At 42.0% G+C, this 27,859-nt stretch overlaps 2 protein-coding genes across 3 annotated transcripts; both read left to right on the top strand.

Annotated features, from left to right (window-relative positions):
- The first annotated feature begins 790 nt into the window (after positions 1 to 790).
- Positions 791 to 5,640, top strand: anxa1a (annexin A1a). Its single transcript, XM_030104463.1, has 12 exons — positions 791 to 919; positions 1,530 to 1,609; positions 2,327 to 2,417; positions 2,649 to 2,743; positions 2,843 to 2,956; positions 3,218 to 3,308; positions 3,428 to 3,507; positions 4,347 to 4,491; positions 4,596 to 4,691; positions 4,784 to 4,842; positions 4,922 to 5,044; positions 5,132 to 5,640. Exons 2-12 carry the CDS (start codon positions 1,550 to 1,552, stop codon positions 5,186 to 5,188), a joined length of 1,011 nt encoding a protein of 336 aa, XP_029960323.1. The 5' UTR covers positions 791 to 919; positions 1,530 to 1,549; the 3' UTR covers positions 5,189 to 5,640.
- Positions 5,641 to 6,602: 962 nt separating this feature from the next.
- mfsd3 (major facilitator superfamily domain containing 3) lies at positions 6,603 to 27,604 on the top strand. 2 transcript variants are annotated; one of them, XM_030104456.1, is made up of 6 exons: positions 6,603 to 6,680; positions 7,170 to 7,961; positions 16,845 to 16,992; positions 21,751 to 21,851; positions 23,920 to 24,029; positions 25,966 to 26,172. In XM_030104456.1, the coding sequence occupies exons 2-6, from the start codon at positions 7,262 to 7,264 to the stop codon at positions 26,170 to 26,172; spliced, it is 1,266 nt and encodes a 421-aa protein (XP_029960316.1). In that variant the 5' UTR covers positions 6,603 to 6,680; positions 7,170 to 7,261. The 2 variants fall into 2 exon arrangements, with proteins under 2 accessions (XP_029960316.1, XP_029960317.1); XM_030104457.1 differs by lacking the exon at positions 6,603 to 6,680 and having other exon boundaries at positions 7,262 to 7,961; positions 25,966 to 27,604.
- Positions 27,605 to 27,859: the final 255 nt, after the last annotated feature.

Raw genomic sequence — 27,859 nt, 5'->3', positions numbered from 1 at the left:
ACTTCCTGATAGCAAGAGAGACAAGAAAGAGTAAACAGCAGCTGACATGGAAAAAAAAAAAACAGCTCAAGACAAAACACCTCATTGACTAAGCTAGGTGCTGTGAGACACACTCATTGTGGAAAACTCAAAGCTCCAACATGCCTGATTGAAATTAATGGTTCATCATCAACCTCTGAGCCAGTCAGCTAATGACCCATTTATTTGAATAAGGCGTGCTGGAACAGAGTTTAATTGTTCCCCTGAATTGAAAAACATTGCCAAATTAAACAAGTACTCTCTGTGTTGTCCCACAAAGAGCTGTTGCAACAAATGCATGTTTCCATGCGGAGTGATATTCATGTAAAAATAAAACAAATGTCATGCACAGCAAAGAAAACAATATAGATGAATGAGTGAATTAAAATTTTTCTTCTAAATGAATGGGCAGGTTGCCATTTAAATAAAGAACAAAAACATGCAAATACAGAAAATGAAGTTGTATTACATGTAATTTAATGAAACTTCACAAAAACTACAGCTCCCTTTGGTCCTGTAGTTTTCCTGCTGCTCCTTCAAGATGTCTTCTGAGTGGTTTTCCATCAGACTTTTTCTTCTCTTTTGGTACTTAAAGAAAAAAAAAAAGGTTGGCACTTTGTCAACATATGCTTTCAGTACGTAGCGTTTCCTCTCTCAAGCTGCATCCCGGACAAAGTGTTCCTGATCTTTACGCACTCTACGCTTTACGCACGGCGCGCGCTCCGTGCGCTCCGCTGTGCACGCAGAGGTTCAGCCCAGTGACGGCAGAGGGAGGAGGAGTAGGTGGGCTGGACCCGTTACTAGGTGGGGTTTGTGTCTGAGCATAAATACGCTTTCTCTGCCTCTGGAACTCCCCTGAAACTTTACTAAGACAAACCTCCTGCTTCCCAAAAGCCGCTCAGTAAGTACTCTTTATCTTTCTTTCTAAAAAAAAAAAAAAAAAAAAAAGTCTGAGCTCAGTTTTTCAGCTGTGAGTGTGAAGTCTGGGTGGCTGAGTTAAGTCTCCCTCAAGGTGTTGATGCAACTCTATAAAGGTGTGGCTGGAGAAAAGAGTAAATGCAGGTTTTGTCTGTGCGCATTTGCCAAGCGGTCACTGGCTTCGGCTTTATTTACGCAGCCAAGTTGTCACTCATTGTTAAACACATGAATGGAGACCGAACTGATCGTCCGCCTTAAAATAAACTGCACATCCGTGTGTGAGTTGAGTGAGTGTGGGTGTGGTCAGACAGTCTTACACATGCTTGCTATTACAGAAAACCACAGCCTCAGATAAACCCTTTGTAAATATGCCCGGGTTTGTTCGTGCTCTGCTGGAATGGTTGCATAAAAAATAATGCGTTTTTTTTACTGCTGAAATGTTCAATGAAACTTTATTCAGATCACTCACTGAAAGTAAAAACTTTCCTAAAACAATAAACTTAAGTTTTATTTTTGGATATTTTCTGTGTCGCAGCAGACTACTTGAGCTGATAGTGATTAAATATCTTGTCTTCTTCTGCTTCTTCCTACAGACAGACTCTTCAGTCCCATCATGTCTTTCATCAACGCCTTCCTGCAGCAGACCGTCTATCTGGGCATGCCCGATGAGTCAGTATGTAACTGTGGTTGTGTTCCAGTTGCTAAGGCCAACAACCTTGCTTTTCCTTTTTTTCGCTCTTCCTGTGGTATGCTGGGGTGGAAAAACTGATCTGCCCATGTTTGGAGAGCATAACAGAAATTTAGTCTTTCTAATCGAAACAAATGAATGAGCCGGGAAGGAAAGGGACTGAGAGCAGAGCACCACGATAAGATGTTGTAATTTAAGTGAAAGGGAGGCTCTTCTGTAAAGATTATTTGGAAAAAGATAGATGATCACACGTAGTCTTGTGAGCAAATGACTCACAGAAGCAGGAATTTGTGCCCCTCCCTTCACAAACTGTGCTATCTGAACAAAATGCTACTTCTCCTTTCCCAGGTTTCTTAAAGTGAACTAGGGGAACCCTGCATTTTCTCACGTCATTTCAGTTTTGCTCGTCTACTTTCCTGTTATTGCTGCGTTCAAGCCAACAGGGGCGTGTATGGGCAGTTTAAAGAGCGCTGCAGAGAGTTTTTATTAAAGTGCATAGAGCCACATGACAGACTTCCAGGCAGCACACAAAGTGAATACAAAACCTGTGGATTCAGGCAAACTGAGGAGAAAAAAGTGAACGTTTTAGAGCTCTTGCAAGTACGACATTTGCTAAATGCCCATTTTCAACTCCTCTAAAACAATCCTCTGAGCTTGAGTCTGTTATTTACCAAACATGTAGTAATCTGTGATGTCTTTCAGGTCTTGAAGAATGAGGGAACGGTGACTGCAGCCCCCAACTTCAGTGCCAGTGGAGATGCTGGAGTCTTGGATAAGGCCATCAAGACCAAAGGTGAAGTTAAGATGCACATCCGGAGGCACTGAAGCATGCGGAAACTTGTTTCACTTTTGAAGCATGTCTCTCATTTCAATGTGAAACACTGGGTTTTTCCATAAGGGGCTGCCTCACTACCCTCTGCTGGCTGCTGTGTATTATTACTGCCTGCATTCTTGTACTCCACTCAATGGCCCATCACACATACACAATGACGATAATCATACGTATAACTGATTTATTCTGCAGGTGTGGATGAGAACACGATTATTGAAATCCTGGTCAAAAGGAGCAATGAGCAAAGACAACAAATCAAAGAAGCTTACCAGCAGGCCAGTGGCAAGGTAATGAGAATTACTTGAAAGTTAAGAGCATACCAGATACACTTGACATTTAAAAAAAGTTCTGTCACACATTAAAACCGTGCGTTTTCCCCTCTGTAGTCTCTGGAATCAGCTCTGAAAAGTGCTCTGAAGGGAGATCTGGAGGATGTGGTGTTGGCTCTGCTGAAAACACCAAGTCAGTATGATGCCCAGCTCTTGAAATTGGCCATGAAGGTACACACACTACACTTTATTTGAAATGAATGCCAAGAACAGTCTGATTCCTCAGCTGTCTGTGAGCAGAATGCTGAGACACGTCTGTGGTGAATGCGCTTGCCACGCCATCATCTGTTATCTTTGGCATACAATGACACACGCCCACTTCCACATATTCATCCATTGTTTTGGTTTTTGGGAAGGCTGAAGTGTGTGTTTTATTCGATCTGCATTCGTGAAGTGGTGAAATGAATATTTTCTGTGGCGTCCGTGTCTCAGGGTTTGGGAACTGACGAGGAAACCCTGGTGGAGATTCTAGCCTCCAGAAACAACCGGCAGATCGTTGACATAAAGAAGGCTTACAAAGAAGGTGTGTGCCAAAAACGGTTAAGATCTTTATTTTCTAGCTTGTGAGAGCGGGAAATTACCATTTCTGGAACTAAATTAGAAATGAACTCAGATGTTGACGTCTTTCTCCTCTCGGCTAAGAATACAAGAAGGATCTGGAGGAAGACATCCGGGGCGACACCAGCGGAGAATTCAGGACTGCTCTCCTTGAACTCTGCAAGGTAAATGTGTGCGTGCACTGGCTGTTTGTCTTGCATTTAGCGTTTCACTTAGTACTTTGTCGTTGGATTTGGAAAGCACATTTACCAGAATAAATTATTCAGTCACACCTTTAAGTTCTGACACAACATTACTCTCCCTACTGTGACTTTGCTTGTCCGAATCGAACAGTGATTTATAAAAAATAAACAGGCTCACTCCCTCTGTGCACACATGGACATGCATGCTTTGCTGCAGCAAACAGAACTTCACAGGTTGAATATAGTGTCAGGTTTAAAACGTGGGAGTCAACAGAGGGGTTAAGGGAGAGAACATCAGCAGGAAACACCTGGAGGTCCAGAAATGCCTTTTCATATCAGACTTTTTCTTTTCATGAATTTATTTTATGAGAAAGGGAGATATATACAAATGATTAAATACATTTTACTGCAGAATCTTAAATGTAACGGTTACAACTGGCGCTGAATGTGTCTGAGGACTTACTTGATATTTTGAATAAAAATCATCAATGAAGCAAAAGGAGTGTTTTTTTTTTTTCATTAAAAACCTCGATAGATCCCAACAGTTGCTGAAAAAAGATTCAAACAAATTTCTACATGTTGTGATATAAAATAGGTGTGAAATGAGAGGAGACGCTATCCTCCCAAACTTTGGAAAATTCTCTGATTGCTTTAATTGGGTTAATACTAAATTTTGATAAACTGTTGAATAATTTAACATTTGAGTTCATTAAAACTCATCTGTTCTTACTTTGCTTTTTGAGGTTTGATGGCTTTTATCTGTGGAGTCATTCAGCTCAGTTTGCTTTCAGTGCCATGAAGCTGCTGTTTTTCGGTCGCAGGCCAGCAGGACTGAAGGAGTCTCCGAGCAGCTGGTCGACAGCGATGCCAGGGCTCTGTATGAGGCTGGAGAGGGCAGGAAGGGCAAAGACTGCTCTGTCTTCATTGACATCCTGACGTCCAGGAGTGCCCCTCATCTCCGTAAAGGTTGGCTAACTCTCTGTCCCAGAGAGTAAGAATAAACTGAAACAGGTCCTTCCTCTCAGATCTGACTTTTTCCCCCCTCTTATTCCTCATATTTGCTCCTGTAGTGTTTGAAAGGTATTCAAAGTACAGCAAGGTGGATGTGGCCAAAGCTATCGACCTGGAGATGAAGGGGGATATTGAACGTTGTCTCACAGCTATCGGTGAATTCACAAGCCCACACTTTACCTTTACTCCCTGAGTATCAAATCAGTCAGTAATCCTTTTTTTTTTTTTTTTTTTATCATAATTTCAGTGAAGTGTGCTGGAAGCAGGGCTGCCTACTTTGCTGAGAGGCTGCACTTGTCAATGAAGGTACGCAAGCTTTTCAAACAGATGCTGCATTTTGTGGTCTAAAAACTTTACTCTAGCTTCACCGTCTTTCTGCCTGCAGGGTAAAGGTACCCGCAAACCTATCCTGACTCGCATCATGGTGAGCCGCTCTGAAATCGACATGAAGCGCATCAAAGAAGAGTATAAGAAAAACTACGGCAAGACACTCTACCAGGAAATTCTGGTGAGGAATCATGCTTCTAACACAGTGGGTATGCAAGTGACAAAGGCTGAAGAAGGCCACTAAAAGAATTTCTATTTTTCCCTTTAGGATGACACGAAAGGAGACTATGAGAAGATTCTGCTCGCTCTCTGCGGGGAAAATTAGAGAAAACTAGAAGCCGATTACTGAGATCAAAGCTCAAACAGCTGCGATGTCCAGTCACCTGTTGTCTCATGACGCTTGTTGTGCCTTATCTGCTTGTCGAGACCTGACGAGGCTTTTTGTGACTGTCATGACATTTAGAAGAGAACAGCAAACAAGCAAAGATTAGCATGGAGTTGAGCACGGCTTAAGCAGACATTTTCTTCTAAAGTTATTCCTTATTTCTTCCAACATTCCTGCACAGATCTGACAGCAATATGCCCACTGACTTATGCTCTACACAGATTTTGCTTTGCACTCATTAGATTATTTTTTTTGGTGCCAAAGAAGCCGGAACCATCCATCACAGTGCAGCTGCTATGCGGATCACCAAGTACCAGCCATGGAATGGTACCATTACACCTTGAAGGAGCTTTGATATCGTGCAAATAAAAGCCTTTTTTAATGAAGACCAACCTGAGCTGTGTTGCTTTTTCTCTAGTTCGCATCCTGTTAGAAACTAGTACTTCACATGTCAGAGGCCAGATTTACTTTCAAAAATATTTTTAAAAAGCCTGGGTCATAGATCATGCGTCCACATGTAGACGCGAACTTGGCAAAGACCAGGTTAAACAGCAATAAGCAAGAAAGGATGTGAGGAACATGAGAATAAAACAACAATCATTTAGAAACAATGTCAGTTATAAAGGTAAGTAATGACTTCTTAATACAAGTGATTAGATATGGAAACTCAAAGGAGAAGGAAAATAAGACTTCCGAAATGAGAAGAGAAGCAAGTCAATGAATTCAGTCAGCAGGAAAAATAAAAATGAAGTTTTCTGAATGTTGGAATGCATACAAGTTAGGTCCATTTATTCATTTGCACTTCATGAAAACAAAGCTGATGGAAGTAAGAGATCTGATTTAAAAGAACACCAAGGAGGTAAAACTTTTGCAAAGCTTTCACAAAAAAAGTGATATTTACATTAGAGGTCAATTTAAGAGCACATAAAAATGAAATGAATTATATAAAAAAAAAAAAACATTATTTTATGACAAAACATTTTTTTCAACCACAAATTATTTTTGTGTTCAAACAGATGTGAATTATATTATATTACAATGCATTTGGCATAGCATTGTGTTACAGTTTGGGGGTGGGTTTAAGTATTCTTCTTTTGCTTTATTGTTTACTGCTCTCATAGATTGAAATTGTATTTAAAATAGGAATATTGAACAAAATAATACTCTTGCTTGTATGCATTGTGTAGTATTTGTGTTGTTAGCCTGGAAAACTGATAGATTATATTTTATATGTCCATCTGAGACATCTGCCTCTATCACTCCATCTGAAGAGAAACACTGATCAGGCTTGAAACGCTCCTGGGTTGCCATCTGCTGAAGGGGATTTCTGTCACGGGACCTGGCAACCTCCTAGCTCATCCAGCCCACAACTATAAACAAGCGGAGCACCGTGCCTGGTTAGCTAGCGCCGCGCTAATCAACTTTACACTCAGTATGTGCAAAGTTTTCTCTCACAGCAGATACCGAACTGTTGCTTTTTACCATGTGCCTGCAGAAATAGCCCCAGATTACACTGACATGATGCACAAATATGTTTTAGATGTCTTCGTAAACCGCGTTTAGCATGACAGCATGCTAGTCTGCTAACGCTAGCTAGACACTCAGCTGGCAACAAACTTAAAGTGTGAAACCAAAATAATAACGGAGCAAAGTCGCGTTTCTCCTTGATAAGACGTAAAGTGTGAAAACACAGGTGGAACTTTGAGAACTGGACATGTTGAAGATGAGAAGTGGTTTGACTTTGAGGGGGGGCCTCCGTTAGCCGGGTTACCGATCCTGGTAACTGAGCTGAGCACAGAAGCAATAAAACAGAGGACTCAGCCTTTTAAGGCCACTTGCATGAACTGTGGTCGTGTTCACCCTCAGACAGCCCGAAGTTACCAATAAATAACCCTGAATCTCACTCTCTGTCCTTCCCCAGTTCATCTGCAGCACTCATTCATTTGACCATGACCTGACCAATGGACCACTGCAGTGTCTCTTCATCCAGAGGGTCCCATTTGGAGCTGGATCATGAATGACAAACTGGTCTTCTTGGGCCTGCTGTACTTTGTCCAGGGCATCCCCTACGGCCTCCAGTCGTCCCTGCTTCCTGTCTACCTGCGTGGAGCCGGCCACTCTCTCACCCGCATTGGCTTCACCAAGATCCTCTACTTCCCCTGGGTGCTCAAGGTCCTCTGGGCACCTTTGGTGGACCGAGTTGGTACCAAACGTCGCTGGCTGGTGGGCACGGTTTCCGGCCTGGCTCTGACATGCCTCTCCAGCGCTGCCCTGGCTCCAGATGCTCACATCTGGGGGGTAGCCAGCACCCTGTTGGCCATGAACACTCTGGCCTCTGTTCAGGATATTGCTGTGGACGGGGCTGCTGTGGGTCTGTTGAAAGGACGTGGGGAGTTGGGCCTGGGCAACACGGCCCAGGTTGTGGGCTACAAAGCCGGGTCGGTGTTTGCCGGAGGCGGCCTGCTGGCTGTGATCGACGTGGCCGGATGGAGCTGGATGTTCATGTTGCTGACCTTTGTGTATGCAGGCGTAGCACTGTTTGTGTGGGGGGCCCCTGTGCTGGATGATGAGACCGTGAGGGGCCAGCAGGCAGATGGCAGCAGGAGGGGAGGCCCCGGGTCGGATGCGATGAGGCCGTGGAGGATATGGAGAAAGCTCCTCTCGGTGCCTGGCACCCCTTGGACAGTCCTGTATGTGCTCACATACAAACTAGGTAAGTCTGGTCCATTTTCAGGGAATTGAAGTCATGAATTAAACTAATACTAAAGACTAATGTTATGTACCTTTTGTAAAATCTCAGCCACTTAGGTCTGAAATTCAAGCTTATGTTTTGGGATCAGTTTTGATCATGAGACTTTGTGGATGGTTCCAGTAATTTATGTTTCTCTATGATCAGCAGTGACTTTCTCTGCTGAATGTTTGAGCCACAACCAACTTAAAGCTTTTGACTTTTAAAGGATTTAACAAATAATCTGAAAAGTGTCTCTTGATCAGGTTGATGTTTGCTTATTGACAGCATCAACCAATCTACAATGTCTACAGTTTCTGACTCTTCTGCTTTGAAAATGTTGAATTTTTCTCTTATTTTGGGAAGTCTGACTCTTCAAGTGTCAGACTCTTTGCTGCTCACAACTGTCCTTGACAAAGCACTTATAATATTCTACACATAAGACTTATTGTTGAGTCATTTTATCATACTTTAATATTACTTATTTATTTACAAAGTACACCTTTGACCTTCAACACAAAGCAGCAAAGAGGTTTCATTAATAGCGGTTTGACAGTGATAAACACCATGAAAGGACAGAAAAACCCACATTAAGATCAGGAACCGCCAGCTGATTCTTTGTTTAAAAATTTTTTCCACAAACTAATACAAAAAGAGAAATTCTCACAAGCAATGAAAAGTTATTTCTTCTGAATGAATGACTTTTGTCCCACTTAAAACTTCTTCGGTTGTCTCTGTTTTTAAGACAAGTCCCACAGATCACCACTAGATGTCTCTGTTGGTGTTTCCAGGAGCTCCCAACAGGAACGAGTGTGTGTTGCAGAAGTTTAGGAAGCAATTGTTGCAAACCAATTCATAGCAGATCCTTTGCCCACTTCAGGAAATATGGACTCCTGAGCAAAAAGAAAAGTTGTCTTTAATGTCACAGTTTCACAAGTACAAACTCAGAGCACTTGAACCAGAATGTGATCGTTTGAATGCACAGTGAGTTTATGCACGCGTCTTTTTGTCTGTGAATGAGTTTGTTCCAATAAGAGGCGAACATTTTAAAGTAGTTTTGGAAGAGTTGAGCCTGTGTGTGTGGGAGAGAGAGTTGATATGACCAGAGTTTGGTGTTTGGTAGCAGAAGGGGATTATGTAAGGATTAGAGTGTCTTTGTGTCTGTAGCGTTCAGAAACTGAAATGGAAGACGGTGCATCCTGCTGATGTGCGCTTATGTGTATGTGTGTATGTGGGTGGTGGGAATATAATTGTCTTCTCAGATTTGCATAGCTTTTTACTTGTGTACGTGCACGAATGTATATGCCTTTGTTTTTGAATTGTGTGTATCCATATATGTGTGTTTTGGAGAGTGTTAAGGGTGGCTCAGTAATCGGATAAGCCCCAGCAGACAACACTACTAGACAAAATATGAAGGTTGGCTGGACCCCCCCTAATCTGTCTAGGGAGCAGCCCCCCCCCAGCCCATCACTCTCTCTGTCACACGAGCACAGACACACACACACACACACACACTCACGATTGGCTGATGTCCATGATTGCAACAGTAATCACTCTTAGTGTGTTTAGTGCCATATTACTGCTGTGCAGATACATTAACAGCTTTGTCGATTTGCTAAAATCATTCTGTATTAGCAATTTCAGCGTTTCCCACTTTGGTAACGGGGGAAAAAAAAGGTTGTGTAATATTTTAGATTAGGCCTGGATGTGAAAGCATAATTGCCAATGTGAGACAGTATTGTTTTTGTTCAAGGGGTATGTGGGTATGTTTGTGTGAGACCGGTAATCTGGCTGTCTGAACCCCCCACTTCTCACACTCGCACTCAGACCCCCTCTCCCTCGTCTATCCCTAATGAACTCGGGAGTTTGCGCTGCGTCCAACGCTGTGGCCAATCACCGAGAGCCTCGTGTCTGAACTGTGACCCCTGTGCCATCTGAGGCCACAGGCATGATGGGAGAACTGTCTGGGTAGACTCGGAGGGACGGACAGAGGGCGCGAGGGGGAGGGAAGCCGCTCGGAGAAAAGAGAAAGGCCAGATAAGAGGAAAACAATAGAAGCTTCCAGTTGAAAATAAGCATACACTTTGAATACAGACCTTTTACTTCTTTTTTTTTCATACAGTATTCTGTATCAAACTCACCCTGGACTTCAACAAAACTTCTTTTCTGATTTCATAAAAATCTAACAGGTATGTTTTCTATGAATGATGCATATAACAGCACCCTAGAGCGAATGCTTCTGAAAACAAACAAATCAGGTTATAACTTGATAGAAAGCAGTAAAAAAAAACTGGACAAAGTCTGCCAAACTTAGTGGAACATGTCCATCACTGTGATGAACTGCATGGTTACTCTGCTTGGGGCACCTTTGGTAAATTAAGGCTAATTGACTTAATACATCCATGAATTCCCTTGGAACTGGTTACTTCAAATTAAAAATAGCAAAGACAAGTGAAGTAAGGTCAGAGAAAACATTAAAGTGCTAAAAAAGTTAATTTTTCATCTTCCACATTTGTCACAAAACTTATGACTGAGTATAGAAGCTCTCAGACTTAAGAAGACCAGCAGCAGGCTGGATGTCTTAACTGTTAGTAAATGAAAGAATATGGAGAAACACAGCTCACCGATCAGCTGGGATCATTGATTATAGATCCAGATTGATGAGAATCACTCTGTTGAATGACTATTTTCCTTGCAGAGTAGGTGAAATTGTATTTATTGACTGAACAGTAACATCATGCTATATCTTTGGATGCAAGCTTAAACATTAAGACAAAACAAGGATTGAGTTATCAGGATAAAGATTCAACTCACATCAGCTGCCTGTTGTTGTAACTGTTGGAAATGGCTCTCACAAAGCTGTGACCTACATCCCATAGATCACCTATGGGATTCCACTCAGAGAAAAAATACCAGCTCACTGATACTGTCGGGTGGATGAATTTAAGCTCTGCTGGCTCAATCATGGAGGAACCCCTCAATTCCCAGTTCTGCAAGATAAATAATATTAAGGGAACTCCAGAGAATTGTTTCCTTTATATGACTCGGATGCCTGGATTTATTTTTGTTTTATAGCTGTGCTTTTGCACTAATTGTACAAATTATGTGCTTCTGATCATTTTTTTCCAACATAGCTTCAACTTTTAATTTCTGGTTGTATTACTGAGAAGCTTGTGTGTGATTACTGTGTTTATTCCAGAAGTCCTGCACACCACCACAGTGGACAGAAAGCTCCACTGCTCTGCTTTTTGAAATCCTAAATGGTTTTCAAGTTATGGTTATAAGAATTGTTAATTAAATTTAAATAGCAAAACAACTTCTGCAGGACCTACTCTTACACATACACTGATTCATCACAGAGCGCAAACATCAACAAATGAACAATCTCACCTTCGCACAAGCAGTTTACAGTTTACAGTCACTAATCAGCCTGAAATGCATATTTTCGGACTGTGGGAGGAAATCAGAAGTGCAGACTACACACAGAAAGGCCCTCAAGACTGGACTTGAACCAGTGACCTTCTCTTTGTAAGGTGAAAGTCCTCACTAATTGTGTAACAGAGGTGTGATGATTGGATCGGTAGTATTGGATCGGGCCGATGGTAGCACTTTTTCAATTGATCTTCAACCAGCAAGTTCAGCCTTTTTATTTTTAAACACCTGCAGGTGATTTGATTTTTTTTTTATCCTTGAAATTTATTTAATTTTTCACACCTTTTATCGTAACATCAATTTTGTAAGTATTTTTTTCCTATTTGTTAGATGTAGCTCAACCAATTTTATTATGGAGGAGTCTGCACAATGACAGTAAAGCCTTTCTTCAATATTACTCCCACACTTCAGCAAAATTCTTAAAGCATTTTTAGAGAATTTGGCTTGCTACTGAGTCAGTAAGTTTTGTACGTTTGACAAGAAAAGTGAGTTTGATGGTGAGAAGTGGTCAAGCCCGATGGTGACGGTCTCTGAGGAACAAACCAGGTGTACGAAAGGACGGATGGATGAACAGGAAAAGTGAAGCTTTGTTCCAACAACCCCCCGTCAACCTTTCCCTCTGAAGAGGCACGAAAAAGGGTTAATTTTTAGAAGAGAAATGTGATGAAGCTAAATGTTCTAAACGACCCTGTGAGGGGAAAGAAACAGACATAACCAATGACTCTTCAACAGTTTCAACAAAGCTTGAACACTGTAATGTTTGCCGGGGGAGAGTTTATTACGGGACGGTTGTGTTAGACCGCTTTAATTTTAGTTAACAGTATTGGAGATGAACGAGGGGTGAGAATGGGGGGTATTTTCCTGAGGGAGAAAGCGGAGCTGCAGGGAGGGAGGCTGAAGAAGGGGATGAATTAATGAACAAACACCACATGGTGCCCTGAGAGAGACAGAGAGCAAAATAAAAATGGGAATAAACACATTTATCCACACACATACATGGAGGTGCAGTATTTTTAGATGTTTTTTTTAAAGGTGCAATTATGTGTTTTTACCTCATAAATCTCATTAATGAGCAAAATCTAAATGTAAACCTTCGTCTGCTCTATTGACAAAATAATTCAGTGTCATTTTGCTCTCATTGGAGGAAAATAGCGGATAAAACTGGCCTGATTTGTTTGGAGAACTTGTATAATGAAAATGAAGGGAACTGTGAATTTGCTAAATATTAAATACATAGTAGAATTGTCAGAAAATACGCAGTGAACCCAGTAACCGAGCAGATTCGTGTTGAGTGGAGAGGTGTTCCTTGTTGTTCAGGATACGTTGCTCATGACCAAGGATGGCGGCGTAGAACTCATTGACTTCCTCGTCGATCAGCAGGGGCTCCTCCTGTGTTTATGAGTGTGTGCAAGTAGACTAATATGCATGGTATATTGTGAAATTGTGTTAACTCCGGGTCCTGTTTACCCCCTGGTCCTGAACCGAAGGAGCTGAGAGGTGTGTGTGTGTGTGCGTTCACATGCTGTGCCTACACATGTCATATGCATGAAGCAGTCTCTGTTTACTGCGCTGTCGGTAGGCAGCGGTCGCGGTAATGCCGTCGGAGTGGCTGACTGCGTGTCCTCGGTGATCTCTCTGGCTCTGCCAGCTCTTTTGTCTAAGCTGCTGCACGGACATCAGGATTTCACCCCACTGTCCTCGTCGACCTCTCACCCTCGTCTCAACCTTATCCTACTGTGATCCCACTCAATGCCAGCACCCAACCCCCTCCGACTGCACACCACCTCTAATCACCGTGGATGGAGGATGTTATATGTGTTCAGAGCTACCGGACTGAAAGCCATATCTGGCTGCTGAAACAGCGTGAAACTGAGCAGGCTGACATTAAAATCAACAGTTAAAATCAAGATTAAGGCCAGCTTCCTCAAGACTGTGCAGGCTTTACTCCTCTGGGTCTTTTGCTTTGTGGATAATGGCTGTTAAAATGTGTGTTTCTGCAGCGTTAGATGTTTGCACCATTCAAATATTGACCCTTTCCAATAACTCCTGATCCCATAAAATCCACTGAGTAAAAGTGATGTGAAAGCCCTTCTGGTTCTTATCAATCAAAAATTAACTTCTGTTACTTCTGTTACTTCACTACTTAATGAACATATGTTATCAGAATTTTTCTGTTTTAGATCGATTACACACTGATGACTGCAGAAAAAATAATTTAAGCTTCCACTTTTTTTGTGTCACAGATGTATAATCCAGTTATGTTGTAAATTACTGGGTCAAAACTTTGTTGTTATGTTTAGTTGAACGTAGAAATTGTTCATTTTTGACATCTCCGTTTAACGTGTTATTGTTCTGGACTGCTATTATACTGCATCAGCTCAGCAGGACGATGCTCGTTTGTCTTATTTCTCCACCTGACAACATGTCTGGGGTGCTATTTGTTGTTGTGAGTGTTGCGATTGATCGAGTTTGCCATCAAGCATCTTTTTCAATGAGGACGGATAAAAACAACCCCGTCTGTCTCCTTTCTGTCACTTTTCGTCTTCACTGTTAAGCCACTTCGTCTTCCTTCGCTCTCTGTAAAAACAATGTTCTTTGAGTCTGCCAGTCCTTCTCTGTTTCCTCTTCACTGACCTCTAACGAAGAGTCTCTGTTCATCTGCTCCTCCTCCTCTCTTCCTCCTCCTCCTCCTCCTCCTCTTCATCCCCCCTACTACTGCTTCTTCTTCTCTGTCGCTTGCTGTTTTCCTCTGTGGCTGCTGTCCTCTCTCTACAGTCATGTTTAACTCACATAGTCTTATTTATGACTTTATCATTGTTCATTTGCCTGTCCTCATCTCCTTTTATTTTCATCCCTTTTCACTTACTGCGCTGTCTCTTTTTTCTTCTTAACACTTCCTCTTAGTCCTTCCCTTCTCCTTCTATCTTCCCACCACATGTCTTTTCTCTTACGCTCCCCCTCCTTAACTATTTTTTTCTTTCCCACCCTTTTCTCTTTGCCTCCACTCCGTTTAATCTTTGCGGATGTCTAATGAAATCCCTGCTGAAATGGACAATTGTTGCTTTGAGAATATTTATAGAAGGGAATAATCAGCCTGGTTGTGTTAGTCTGCGTGCTCGCCCCCCCACTCTTTAAAGAAATAATTAGTTGAAGGACTGAAAGCTCTGAGCTTTGAGCTAAACAACAGACAGACAGGCACGGGAGTGCAGAACCATGGGTAAACAACCCTGGCATCATGGGTACTGCTGCTGCCAATGTTTACTTTATAATGACTAATATGGTTACTGCGCAGTTGATGCAACTCAAAACAGTTGAGCGCAGAGGATGACAGATTAAAATGTGAATAATGCAGAGATCAGTGGAGCACCCACTGAGCTCGTGGAGGGAAGCCATTGTAATGTTAAACATAATAACAATATATTATGAATTTGCTGTGGAGGGCCTGACCACTGAAAAAAAAAATTGAGGCTACGTTGTATTCACATCTAAATCCTGTTTTACTGTTCGTTCCTATAACCTCTCAGCCAGATACTGAGAATCAATACAAACCGTTTCTTATTTGCTCTCATGGCTGCTTCAAGGATATGCCGCTGCTCGATTTTCACGTGTCTATAGATGGAAAATAAAACCAAAGCATTATCGCCATTTTTATTCATTCATGGTGTGAAATATTTCAAGGATCAACGATTGGATCCAAAATCTATTGTGTTAAAACACTTCAGCTATAGCAATTATTTTCAACTTTGACTGGAAAATGTGAGAAAATATTGAAGAATGTCCCTTATGATTTTCCTCTGGCAGATTCAGTGTATTCATGTAGCTTTTTTTTTTCCTAAGAGAAGGAGTTCGTAAGATTTCCATTTCTGTCTCACATTTGACAGAGTAAAGAATCAAATCCTCACATTTGTGATGTTTATTTTTTTTAAATAAAAAAAAAATCAATCTTACTAAGTTTAAATTATAAGCAATTCAGTCTATTCAGATTTGTAATAAATGCATTGTGTATCTGCATGTAGCCTCCTCCATCGTATCTCAATGAGATTGAATTCATACATGGCAGATAGATTACACTTAATAACGCTTTTCCACTGCTTGAGCAGTCCCTAAAGTGCCATTGACACACACATTCACACTCCAGTGCAGGCATCTGCCCTGCAGGGCGCTCGGTCCATCCACTGGGACCAGTTTGAGGTTCAGTGTCTTGCTCAAGGACACTCCGACATGTGGACAGGGCGATGACGTGGGAAGTTCAGTTCAATTTTATTCATATAGTCCCAAAACCGTCTCATCTTTCCCATCTTTACAAAGCAAATCCCAACTATTCCACATGAACAAAAAATAATGATTAGACTGCACATTTTATCTTTGCGAAAAGAAACAAGATGATTGGCAAAATTAATTTCCATAACAAGCTTAACCGTATTTGTTCCTGTCTGTTTAAACCACGTGCGAACTGCCAACGTTGAAACGCGACTGACAGATGAGAGACGAGTGTTTCCTACGCAGAGAATCCACTTTTCCCACCCCATGTTCCTGCTCGCTCGTCACACCACCGGTACCGCCGTGACACTCTAATTCTGCCGCTCGCTTTGCCTATCACTGGGAGCTTCTCGGCTTTCTCTTATTATTTTTTTTTTCTTATTTCAGTCTGTTTCATCTGTCTTTTTTTCCTTCCCTCTCTATTTTTGTTTGTCTCCTGGCTGACTGAGTGAGTGAGTCGTCGGTTGTGTTGCGTCGTCTTTGACAGCAGTCTGGGAGCCAAGCTGTCACTCACACGGCTCCTTGGTCCCACTGTCTTTCTGAAGTCAGTCTCCATTAATATAATAATGGCGTATAGTCGGCGCCACTGAATATTTTACTGTAATGTTCAGCAGAACATTACCCCCACACTCAACACCACACAGAGAAAGTCTTACTGTCTGACAGAAACTTTTCATTTTGACTGAAAGGTCTTTGTGAGGTCTGTTTCATCTGCAGAAGTTTTTGTGTTTTTGTTGTGTTTTCCTTTTTGTGCTTTAGGAAAAGTGCTAGGCCCCCGTTTGATAAAGTGACTGAGGGTATTCTTTTTCTTGTCAGGCATCTATTATTGACACTTTCCAGGAATAGGCCTAGGTGTGCTGCGTGTCGGCGTGCTGCATTTGATTCTGCAGTCGTCATCTCCCGGAAAACGGCGCCGTTCACTCTCGCAGGCTAAACAGTTTGAAGCGGCGCCCTGATCGGAGTCGACTGTGATTGCGTTAGGCGTGTGTGTTCAGTTGCACATGTTTACTGAGGGTGAAAAGTAGCAGTGCTTAGTCAGAAACAACCTGCACGTAATACACCTTGTGGTCATTGTTGTTACTCTGTAGAGCCTAATTCAGTCATTTATGGAAGCCATTCCTCTCCGTAGATTCTTTCCTCTTTGGTCATGCCTGTTTCCTGTCTCTGTGTCTACAGGTGAGCAGGGTGCAGTGACCATGTTTCCTCTTTTCCTGCTGGATCATCACATGACCGCCAGGGAGCTCGGATTCTGGAACGGAGTCATCGCCATGGGCTTCTCCATCTGCGGGTCATCTCTCGGAGGCCTGCTGCTCGCTCAGTTCAGGTACCAGTCATCCTCACAATCATTCGGCCGGCTGTGTCTGCGTGACACCGCCCCAAAATGCATTTCAGGGCTGAACTTCTCCAGGCTTGTAGAGGCCAAGTTGAAACGGAAGAAAAAAAAAAAAAAAACCCTTGAAAATATGTAAAATACCTTTAAAAATCATATTAAATTTATTATAAAAATTTTAAACAGTTATTCAATACCCATGAAGGCTGGATGTGATTTATTTTACTGATTATCTTTTCATCTACATTCATGATCAGAAAATAATCACAAAAAGATGCAAATTGCATCATTGTGTACCAGCTAAACTCTGGAGAGAAACTGTGAGGTATGGCTGACGATGTGCAGTCCACTGCACCACTGGACCACATGGATCCTCCTGCCCGACACACTGCTCACCCATCATCATCCTCACAATGTTTGTTTTTCTCCCTCGAAGCCTTTTTTGTTGGGATGTACACAGACTCGTGTTTTCATGCAGATTTCTCCTTTATCTCCTCCTTGACATTTTGTGCCATTGTTCAAGTTTTGTTGTTATTGCTCTTCGTAATCTTATGTGTGTGTATGTGTGTGTGTGTTTGACAGTGTGTGTATAGTAATTTAAGTAAACATAGCCTTGTTTGAGAGTTGAGGGACCCCCTGTGCAGTGTGTGGTGTGGGAACAGCATGAGCAACAAATTACACACACACACACACACACACACACACACACACACACACACACACATGCACAATATAAATACTCAAACACAGTCCCAGTCGCACACACCCCTTAGGGTTTGATCGCAGCCATAACCTGCACCGAGTTGAACTTAATTGTCAGATTTACTCAGATATGGAGATGCAAGACTTCTGATCACACTTTTGCATTGGACCAGCAGTGGTTATTTTCTTTTTTCAGATATCATGAAGCTTTGAAATAAAATGATTCAGTTTAATCCCATTTTATAAACCTGTGAGTCAGGAAGATTGTTTTAACTTGTAGTAAAACTATGCATCGTTATGTTTTGTTCTATATTTAACAGTCTCTTGGTAATATTTTAGAAATGCTTGTGAGCATTGATGCATGTAAATGCCATAATTTTGTTGTGTTTGAAAAGAAATCTATACTTTAATTTAAATTAATCTATAGCTCTTTTGAAATGATGGACAGCATTTTCAGGGGAACAAAAAGGGAATTCATGTAAATCAAAGGAAGGGTTCCCCGTTGGTCATTTTCTCTATCTTATTCCAGTTGTGGTGAGATTGTTTAATAATCCGACTGTATGTAGCAGTTCAATGTTTATCCCTTTAGCACACTGACAATATGCCATGCGGATCCTGACTGTCATTGCGTAAGGCTTCCTGTTTCCCTTTACTGGGCTCACGTTATAACGCCGCCTTGCCTATGGCCAGTGTGATGTAATGGCAACTATTTATAACAACAATGCCTTTACAGTTTTCCCCAAGCTGTTTGTGGTGTTGACCCCAAGTTCAGTTTTCAAGACGACCATGTGCCTCTGTATTTTGTGACCACAAATAGTGTTGATGTCTTTACAGAGTAAACATTGTTTAACGATTTCATCAGTCGTCTGCACGTTTAAAACTAATGCTTTTCTTGCAACTTACCTCTTTTTAAAGTAGTGGTATAAAGTTAGGAATCCAGAGGTTTAAGGACAGTGGAAAACAGCTCAGTGGAAATAAGATAACAGATTTTGATACTTAATCCAAAGTGTTAGGATCAATATTTTTCATTGAATTGTGGTTGACTGATTTTTTTTGAGTTAACGAACCTCAATATAGCGTTGATCACGTGACTGAAGAAGCACTGTAGAACTGTGAAAAGTGATACAGAAAACAATGGAAGTGTGACAATTTCATATTTCTGTGTCCCTGTTCACAACTGAGATTGTAAATGACTCATTACAACAACAATAATATTAAATAGGTGCAACATCAAAGTCTGTCATTTACCTGAATAGCAAAAATTCCTTATTTATTTTGCTCATGTCTTCAGCTTTGTGAATTAGGCTTAAACACAATAGAGATTTTTCACAGGATATTCAGAATGAAACAGCTTTGTGTGCCTGTCTTTGGTGATAATTTGGTGTTTTTAACAGTTTATTTCTTCTCCCCTGAAACAATCTGAAACTAAGTAAACATCATCTGCCGTATCAATGACAGTAATTTTCAACAATTTGTGCGACTTTGTGTGAAGCAGCTTTGTTGAGCCAGTGTGGGTGAAAGTGCGTCTGAAGGATCAGTTCGGTGAAGATACTCCACAATAATTTTCACAGCCTTTGTTGAAATCTAATTTGCAGCGTCTGGGACATTTGTGATAGGTACAAATTTTCTTTCATCACTAAAAATATGAATGATTTCTCACACTGTGTATTACTTTTTTTTTTTTTTAAATTACTTTGAAAACCTGATGATTGATTTCATTGTGAGGAATAAGCCAAATGATGTGATGATCAGGGCTCAAACTCCATGACAGCAGCAGCGTCTTAAAAGGTTATGGCTGCTTTATTTCGTTGTCTCTACCTTTTGGTGCCAAATTAACACTTCTCATTCTGTGCCACTTTGAAGCACGCACGCACACACGCACACACACGCAGGACGGATTGTCCTTTCGGCTGTTGTCCCACCTCTAAAAGCTCAGTTGGAAGGTTTATCCTCCCTCCCATCAGAAACGGCTGAGTGGGCAGTGAGTGACCCCCCTATACAACCACTCCTGGCAACCTGAGAGCACAGCTATTCTTATCTGGGCCTGGCCCGTGTGAGGTGGCAGCCAGGCAGGTTCGTTTTCTCACACGCACACACACACACATACACACACACACACACACACACACACGCATCTCTTGAGAGTGCGTGATATGAAAGGCCGTCATTGAGTCGGGGAGGTAAAGGACCGGCAGAGAGCCGAATGTCTTTAGCATGTGAATGATACAGGATTGGTTTTCCAGCGGAGAGGTAAAGAAAGCCTGGGTGGAGAGAGGAGACGGGGGGGAAGTAAAGATGCAGGAAAGATTGGAGGAAGGAGAAGAAAGAGTAGGATGCCACGCAGAAATAAAACTGTATAGTCAGAACATCTGGTATCAGGTCAGGTGAAGCAAGAACTAAGTCCATCATCGACCTGAGATCTAAAGAGCTCCGCTAACAAATATACTTATGAGGATTCTTATGAACATGGCGTTATTGGGACTTTTCATTCCTGATCGCATAGTTCTGATGATCATCAGACCCTGAATTGTATGTGATCGATTGGAGAACTATCCAAGGTACCCTTAGTTAGTTGGAATCAGTTCCAGCACCCTAAAACACTGAACCCTTATCGAATATTATAAAATAAAATAAAAAGAGGGTTGATATGATAAAAGAAAATATGAAAATTAGGATCTAAAATCAATTCTGAAGCACACTGAGACAGTGCAGGCACTTTTAAAATGCTGTACTGTATGTAACCTTTCTGGTCACCTAGTCTGCTATAAATAGACTTTCCAGATATCAGAATTAATGGCAGCAAAAAAAAAAAAATCAGCCAATGAATAATCTGTTAAAAAATGTATTAGGTGTGTATTTCTACAAAATGTTTTGTGATTTACTGTTAATTCAGCTGTATTCAGAAACAAATACACAACATAATCAGAAATCCTGATAGACTGGAAAAGATTCAGATGAACCGAGATGAAATATAAATCTTAAAAGTAACGTTTCCTGTTCAGATACATCTGTTTCTTACCGTAGCAAACCATGATCAATAACTGTAAACTTCTTCACTTATGTGAATACATATTGTTATTATTAGGGTGGAATGTGCAGCTCTAATCATGATGAAGGTTTGTATTACAGGCAGCTCTTTGTGAAAGTCTCTACCCTCGAAGTAACTCTTAGTTTCAAACGGCTCCCTCACTCCTGGTATATGAAGTAAAGTCATAAAATTGTTTAGGTGTTGGATTTTTCTGAAATATTGCAATAGTGGCATACTGTAGTGGGGTCAAACTGACCTCAGCTTTACTCCTACAGCCACAGAAATTTAACCAAAAAAAACCTGTTTATGAGTGTGGACCTCAGCAGGGTTTGGTGACGCCACGTTAACGAACTGACGGACGTCCTGAAAACCCCTCCGACCTCAGGCACCGACTCTCACAGGCGCATCAGAATACTTATAATAAGTTGGTTTTACTCAGCGCACTTAGCCAAGTAAATCAGATATCCTGCTTTGTGTGACAGGCCTCTTCTACCTCTCAACCTTTTTTACACATTAATAATTACATGCAAAAAAAAAAAAAAAAAAAAACCATAAACAAACACACAGAGTCCTTTGAGTGGCAGGCGTCCTCTGAGTGATTGGCATTGTTAATCCCTGATGTCACACAACAGTGTGAGTGCATGTGTGTATATGTGCGGGTGTGTTTGTATGTATGGTAACAGTGATTAATTATCCTCTTCATGCTGGGGATCTCCTTAGGTTATTGATTACGTCATGAACCAAACCCACAGGGGGATGATTTTCATGCACTAACAGGGAATCAATTAGTGTCTGGAGACTTGTTTACTTATTGCCCGTGCACGCATGTAGCTGTCTGAGCGCATGCTTGTGTGTGTGTGTGTGTACGTGCAATTATGTGTTTCATGAAAAGAAACACAGAATGTCTCTCATATTTAATGACAATAGCCTGGAGTCACTGTCATCAAGAATAACACCGACTCCGGAACTCAGAAGTTTTGCAAACCTCTCTCTCTAACCTGTGTTGGATGGCCTTTCCACAGCATCGGCGCCTTGATGCGGCGCGTGTTTGTCATGCGAACCGTCAGTATGGTTTTCCAGAGTTCTCTGCTCACCGTGCTGGAACCATCGCCGCTCATGAAAGGTGAGAATCCTCCTGAAACGGAGTCACACGACGAGGTGGCAGCCACTGATTTAACTGGAAAACATATCAGATTGTTATCAGTTTATGTATGGGGAAACAAGAAGCAGACAAAAATAGAACTTCCACCGAAAAAAAGCACTCGAAGGCTCAGTGACCCTGTTCATCTTCCAGGTTGAATGAGTGTGCAGATCTGTAGCTTTACATAGTTAAATGATCCTGATCCCCCTACATGTACAGTCCTCATGTGACCTTCCAGCTCTTTGAATAAACACACAGAACACACACGCGTTAACAAGCAGGTACACAGAAATACACAGCTTCGGGTCAGGGGATTAGAGAGCGCGCAGATAACGATATCGTTTTGGAAGAAGACCAGAGAAATAATACTGGCGGAACCTTTGGTGCAATTGGCTGCATTTGCAATTAACATTATTTAAAATATAATGTGACTTGGTGACTTAAGTCTACAGTAATCACAAATCCTCTGTGATTGTCAGCAGCACTTTAGCCCGGAGGCATTTGTGTGTTTATTCATTTGATGAATGTTATATAATGTGTTGGTCTTTAATTCAGGATAAAACGATATATTTATTCAGTCTGTGAACATGAAATAGTACTGTTGAGTAATATTCAGTGATCCATGATATGATTGGCCGTGTCCTGACGGGCAAAATTGATCGAAAAATAAAATATAAATGTGCTAAAAATGTGAAATTCCGTTGATATACCGGATCAAAAAAACAAAACATCAAATGCTCAATGCTTCTCTACAAAAAGTAGGCCAGCTAACTTAATATGACAAGTTTTACATAAAGTTGAAGTTATTTTTCTTATTATTCCCAGTGAATGCTTTAAGAAGAGTTTTATGTGTGCGTCTGCTCGTGGGACATCGTGACGAGTCGACATAAAAATATGTTAATTTAGGAGTCGGAGGGACTGAATGTTTTCTGTCATTAGGTGTAAAACATGCAAACCTTGGTGTCGGCGTCAGCAATCCGAAAAGATTGTCTTATTTGCAAAAATGGCCACGTTATGCATCCGTAGCAATATTTGTGCAGCTTAATTAACATAATATAACAATTAACATAATTAACAAGGTCACTGCATCCTACTAGGGATACTCCGACATGATATCAGTTATATCGGACCAATACTTTATCAGTGTAATATTGGTGCATCTTTACGATCTGCAAGCTATAAAAGTTCTGAACCGGTGGTCTTGGTTTAAATGTTTGAGCCAGACGTTCAGTATTTATACAGCATCCTCTCAGCGCGTGAAGCCGAGGACATTGACAGACAGGAGAGATCTCTCTCCAGAGAGCCATTCAGTAGTTAATGTCTGAATGACACATCCGATTGTGTTGCACAGCCTGTCTCAAAGCTTTCGGGATTCACATCCACGCCATTCATCTCCGCCGGAGTCCTCTGTTTCTCTATCAAACATCTCCGACTGGAAGCTGAGGCCTCTCCCTCCTCCATTTTAAACCCAGAACAAAGATTTCAGGAAAACTCAACAAAAAAAAAAAAAAAAAGAATAGGAAAAAACCCAAAACAGAAAAACAGTCAGTTTCTCATTTTTCAATATTACATGATAACCCTCCGCTTCCCGCTCTTCCGGTCTGATCAGTCGCCGTATCTGCACGACTCCGCCAGCCTCGTGTCGCTGACTGAACAGTCTTATTCGGCAAAAACTCTGGCGGCTTGAGTGAATAATTCAGTGTTAGTGGGAGCAGAGACAGATAGGCTCTGTGGTTCCTCTAACGCTGCTCTGCCACTTCCCCTCAGAGGATACACTACATGTGTTTTGGGGACGAGGATGTGTGTGTGTGTGTGTGTGTGTGTGTGTGTGTGTGTGAGGGGGGTAACATTTCATCAGCTTACCGTTTCTCGCTGCTTTGTCTCCCTGCTTTGACTCCCACATAGAGAAGTGCGGCGGAGCAGGCGAGCGTGTAAAACTGATAGTTTTCTGCCTTCTTTCAGAAAAATAATAACTGCTGGGTTTTCTGCGGCTTTATTGTGCCTGAATTCAGATCTGTTGTGTCGGGTTTGGTTCCTTTGGCCTCTTCAGGTATGGCCGTCCTGAGCATGAGCGTCCAGCACTTCCTGGGTGGCCTGATCACCACGCTCACCTTCACCACCATGATGCACTGCACTCAGAGGGCCGAGGAAAGCATTCAGGTACAAAGGACTCCTCTCATTATGTTATGTAACTATTTTTTTTTTCTTCTTTCCTACGGCAATATTTTTCGTATTAATTGTGCCGTTCTTTAATGGGAGGTCATCTCCTGTGGATTCACACACAGACCCCGGCGTTTCTTCTCTCTCGCAGGTTTCCTCTCCTCTGTCTTGGTTTAATTGTGCTGTTTCATAACGTTAGGTCATTTCCTTCGGTAGTCAAAAGAAGGCCCGGTCGGGACATCCTCCACACTCGGTGCCACGCCTCGCCCCACCTGTACTTGTCAGTTCTCATCAGCTGTTTCCACCTGGAACATCTCAACAGTCTATAAGCAGACCCAGTTTCTATTCATCGTCCCCTCCTCCCCGCTGTTCCCCCCCCCCTCTCGATGGCATTGTCCCTCCCACCACCTCACTCTGTTTCTTTGTCATACTGTATTTCTTTAAACGCTTTATTTTTCACCCTGACTTTTTCCTCTCCTCTCTGGTTTTCTCTTCTTTGACATAACTCTTTTTGTCCCCCGTCGTAACTGGGCCACCGTTGCCTGGAGGTGATCGTTGTTCACACAGCCATTCAGACGTCACTCAGTCAGTCTCTGAAGGTGACAAATTATCATTTAAATTGCTGTCAGTCTTAAAGTGCAGAAGGGAGGAAAAAAAAAAAAAACACAGGCAGAGATATCAGGATCCAGTTATGGATTGAAATAAATAACGGAGGATAACAATCACAACGTGTGATGATGAGGACAACGGTTAAATCAAGAGGTTCTCATGACACATATACTGCCTGCTTTTTAGTGTGTTGCGGTGTGTGAGTCCGTATGTGCGTGAGCGCGCACAGCAGAGAGAGAGAGAGCACTCCACGGTGCTTGTTGTGTGTGTGTGTGTATGTGTGTGTGTGTGTGTCATTGAAGGCAGCGCTATCCAGTAACAGAAAGCCAATAGTGTGAGTGCTTGTTAACGATCCCCAGGAGAAAGAAACCGAATCTGTTAAACAAGTTGCTCAGAATAAAGACACTCCACTTAGCCGTGGTCGCACAGGCTCTGAGAGCTCCCTGCCCCGGCCTGCGGACCGCGGCTGCACCTCATACCTCCCATCCCTCGCCTCTCATCAGCCGCAGATCGTTTACTTTAAGTCTTTATTCAGAAGTTGGAATTCTTCTTTGTTCAAATTGCAGGAGAGACTTAGTCTCACCGGTGTTTTATGTAATCCAACATTTCAAAAAATGTAGGATAAGAAATTAAATTAGACAACAGAAAAAAAAGCTGTGCTCGGAAAACGCCTTTATTTTTATGTTCTTATGTACGTGACGCTCCAATACTGAATAAAACTACATGAACAGGACTTGTTCGCTCGCTGGTCTAGGTGTCACTAGAGTCCCGTCTTTCTCTGGTACCTGCTGAATGCGGAGTGTTCAGGGAGGGAGGAGGCCTGGAAAGATTAGGTAATCTCAGTCCTCCTCTTTCTCGGCCTCACTCACTCCGTCTTGAAAGCCTCCAGGCTGAGATCAGATACTCTTCTTCATTTGGCTTCTTTCCATCTTCTCAGGCCATGATCTCACGCTTTTTCTTTCAAGGATCCAGTCTTTGTATGTTTTTTCCACTTCAGCCTTTGCTTTTTTGCACTTTGGGGCTTTTCCCTCAACAAGTCACACATTTTTTTCTTTCATTCTCTATGAGATAACTGTTCGTAATAATGCTTGAGAGCAATCAGTGCTTCAGTTGTGCTCAAGGACAGGATGAGGAGTCACCAGTTTTTCTCTCATTATCCTTTCAGTTTTTCAATCTACTGCGGTTTTTTCTCAGTGTTTGTCTTTCATTGCTTCCTTTCCCCTCATGTTTCCTCCTCTCACCTCCCCCTCTTTTAATTTCTCCTTTCGATCTCTTTCCTAATCATTCCTCGCCTTCCGTTTCCCCTCACCTTTCCTCGACCTTTCAGGCGACCCACTACAGTTTCCTGGCGACTCTGGAGGTGCTGGGGAAGCTGACGTTCAGCGCTCTGGCCGGCGGCGTGGTGGACTGGTTCGGCTTCCAGGTTGCCTTCCTCTTCTTCCTCACCCTCTCCGCCGCGACGGCCCTGCATGTGTGGACGGCGACCTTCACCGGTGCTCTCAGGGAACACCAGCTCAAAGAGCAGCCCAAATGAGACCGGCGTGTCAAATCCTGAGCTAAAGCAGGCGCTAAAGGGAATACATAGAATTTGACTTCTGGCATTGATACACACGGAAAGTTTCCAACTTCAGAACATAATTTCAGTACGTTAGATCTTGAATAAGTTGACTTTCAGCCATTTTTAAGGAGAATCAGCCATGCTGTTAAGTACTTTGGTGCGGTGCGCTTTAGTTTTTTAATCAAACTGCACGGTCATTTCACTGGCACAACTGGCCTTACTTTTTATTTCTGTTTGTTGTTTGAAATCACAGGAAAAGTCTTAAACTGCATCACAGCCTGGAGAAACTTGCAGTGTTGTTCAGTAAGGATGATCAGCATGCTCTATGAAGAGGTTTAGTGTGGGAGAGGGCATGTAGTGACAGTCGGAACTAAAGGGAATTTTTTATTTTAAATCATCTGAGCCATTTTATTGTTGTTACAAGCCAGCAATAAGAGCTATAGCCAAAAGCAATATCACTACTCTGCTTGTTCTATCATACTGTACTGTACATGAAAACTGCTCTTCATTCTCCTGAGTTGTGTGGTTTACAGTGGTTTAATGATGAATTCTCTACTACCTCGTATCAGCTCTGTATGGTACGACGCGCAGATGGCAAAAGTACCGTCACAGCAGCAGCAGGGTAGAGTTCGCACTCATTCATGACCAACAGTGTCGACGCATCCGCCGTTTCCTCAGACGAAGCAAGTCCGCACTTACCGCACTTACAAACGCAGTTCATTTCACGAACGCAAACCTTTTATTCTATTTATACAGCCACTTATTGAATATTTAGATCTGCTTCCCTTGGTAATTGAACAGGTTAGCCTTGACCTTTTAGCTGACCTCTCGTAGGAAACCTCAGCCTTACTCACTGCATGGTGCCATCTCGTCTCAGTTTTTGAGTCTCACTCATCAATAGTTAACTGAAAAAACTTGAATGACCAACGTCACTGGGAAATTGCGGCTCATGATAGCATTGTATTACTTTTGCGTTTCATATTTAAGAATATGCATAATGCACAAATATATGTACTATAAATGACACTGTAACTCTCCTCTGTACTGTATCCTATAGATCATTTTCTCCTGGCGTGAAGTATTAATGAAACAGCAATGTAGAATGTTTTTTTTTTCTTCAAGGCTCTGTAAGAATTAGAGTTATATCCATGTAGCTGAATGTATTTATAGGAACTGAAGTCTTATAATTGATCATTGATGGGCAACAGGCAGAAAAGGCAGGTCTGCAGATACAGCAGAATAAAAGAGCAGATCATCGACCGACGCGCCACATCAACGAAGGTTTCCTCCCGTAGCCACGTCCTCCGTCATGTCCTGACCTGAACAGTGCGCCATGCAAAGCACATCTCTCGTCTCTCAGCTACGGTCTTGCCTGAAATTTGCACAAAAATAAACGCTGCTGAGTGAATTCTGGTCCCTGTTTTTGTTGGTGTGTGTTCATCCACGACGTAGTGGTAAAAATTTAGATTTTTTTTTTTTATTTTTTTTATGTGTATTGAATTTTAAAAAAATGAAGTTTGGAATTTTAATGAATTTACTTTTATGAATACAAAGAAACCCAAACGGAGAGTGAATAACACAAATTCCAAGGTTTCGGCCAACATATAAAATCAAGGGATTTCTCATGGCCTGATACATTCTGTGTGGAGTTTGCATGTTCTTT

The sequence above is a fragment of the Salarias fasciatus genome, chromosome 12, assembly GCF_902148845.1.
Source record: "Salarias fasciatus chromosome 12, fSalaFa1.1, whole genome shotgun sequence".
NCBI lineage: Eukaryota > Metazoa > Chordata > Actinopteri > Blenniiformes > Blenniidae > Salarias > Salarias fasciatus.
Note: the sequence above shows the minus strand (reverse complement) of the source record. Positions and strands in the feature narration are given on the sequence as shown.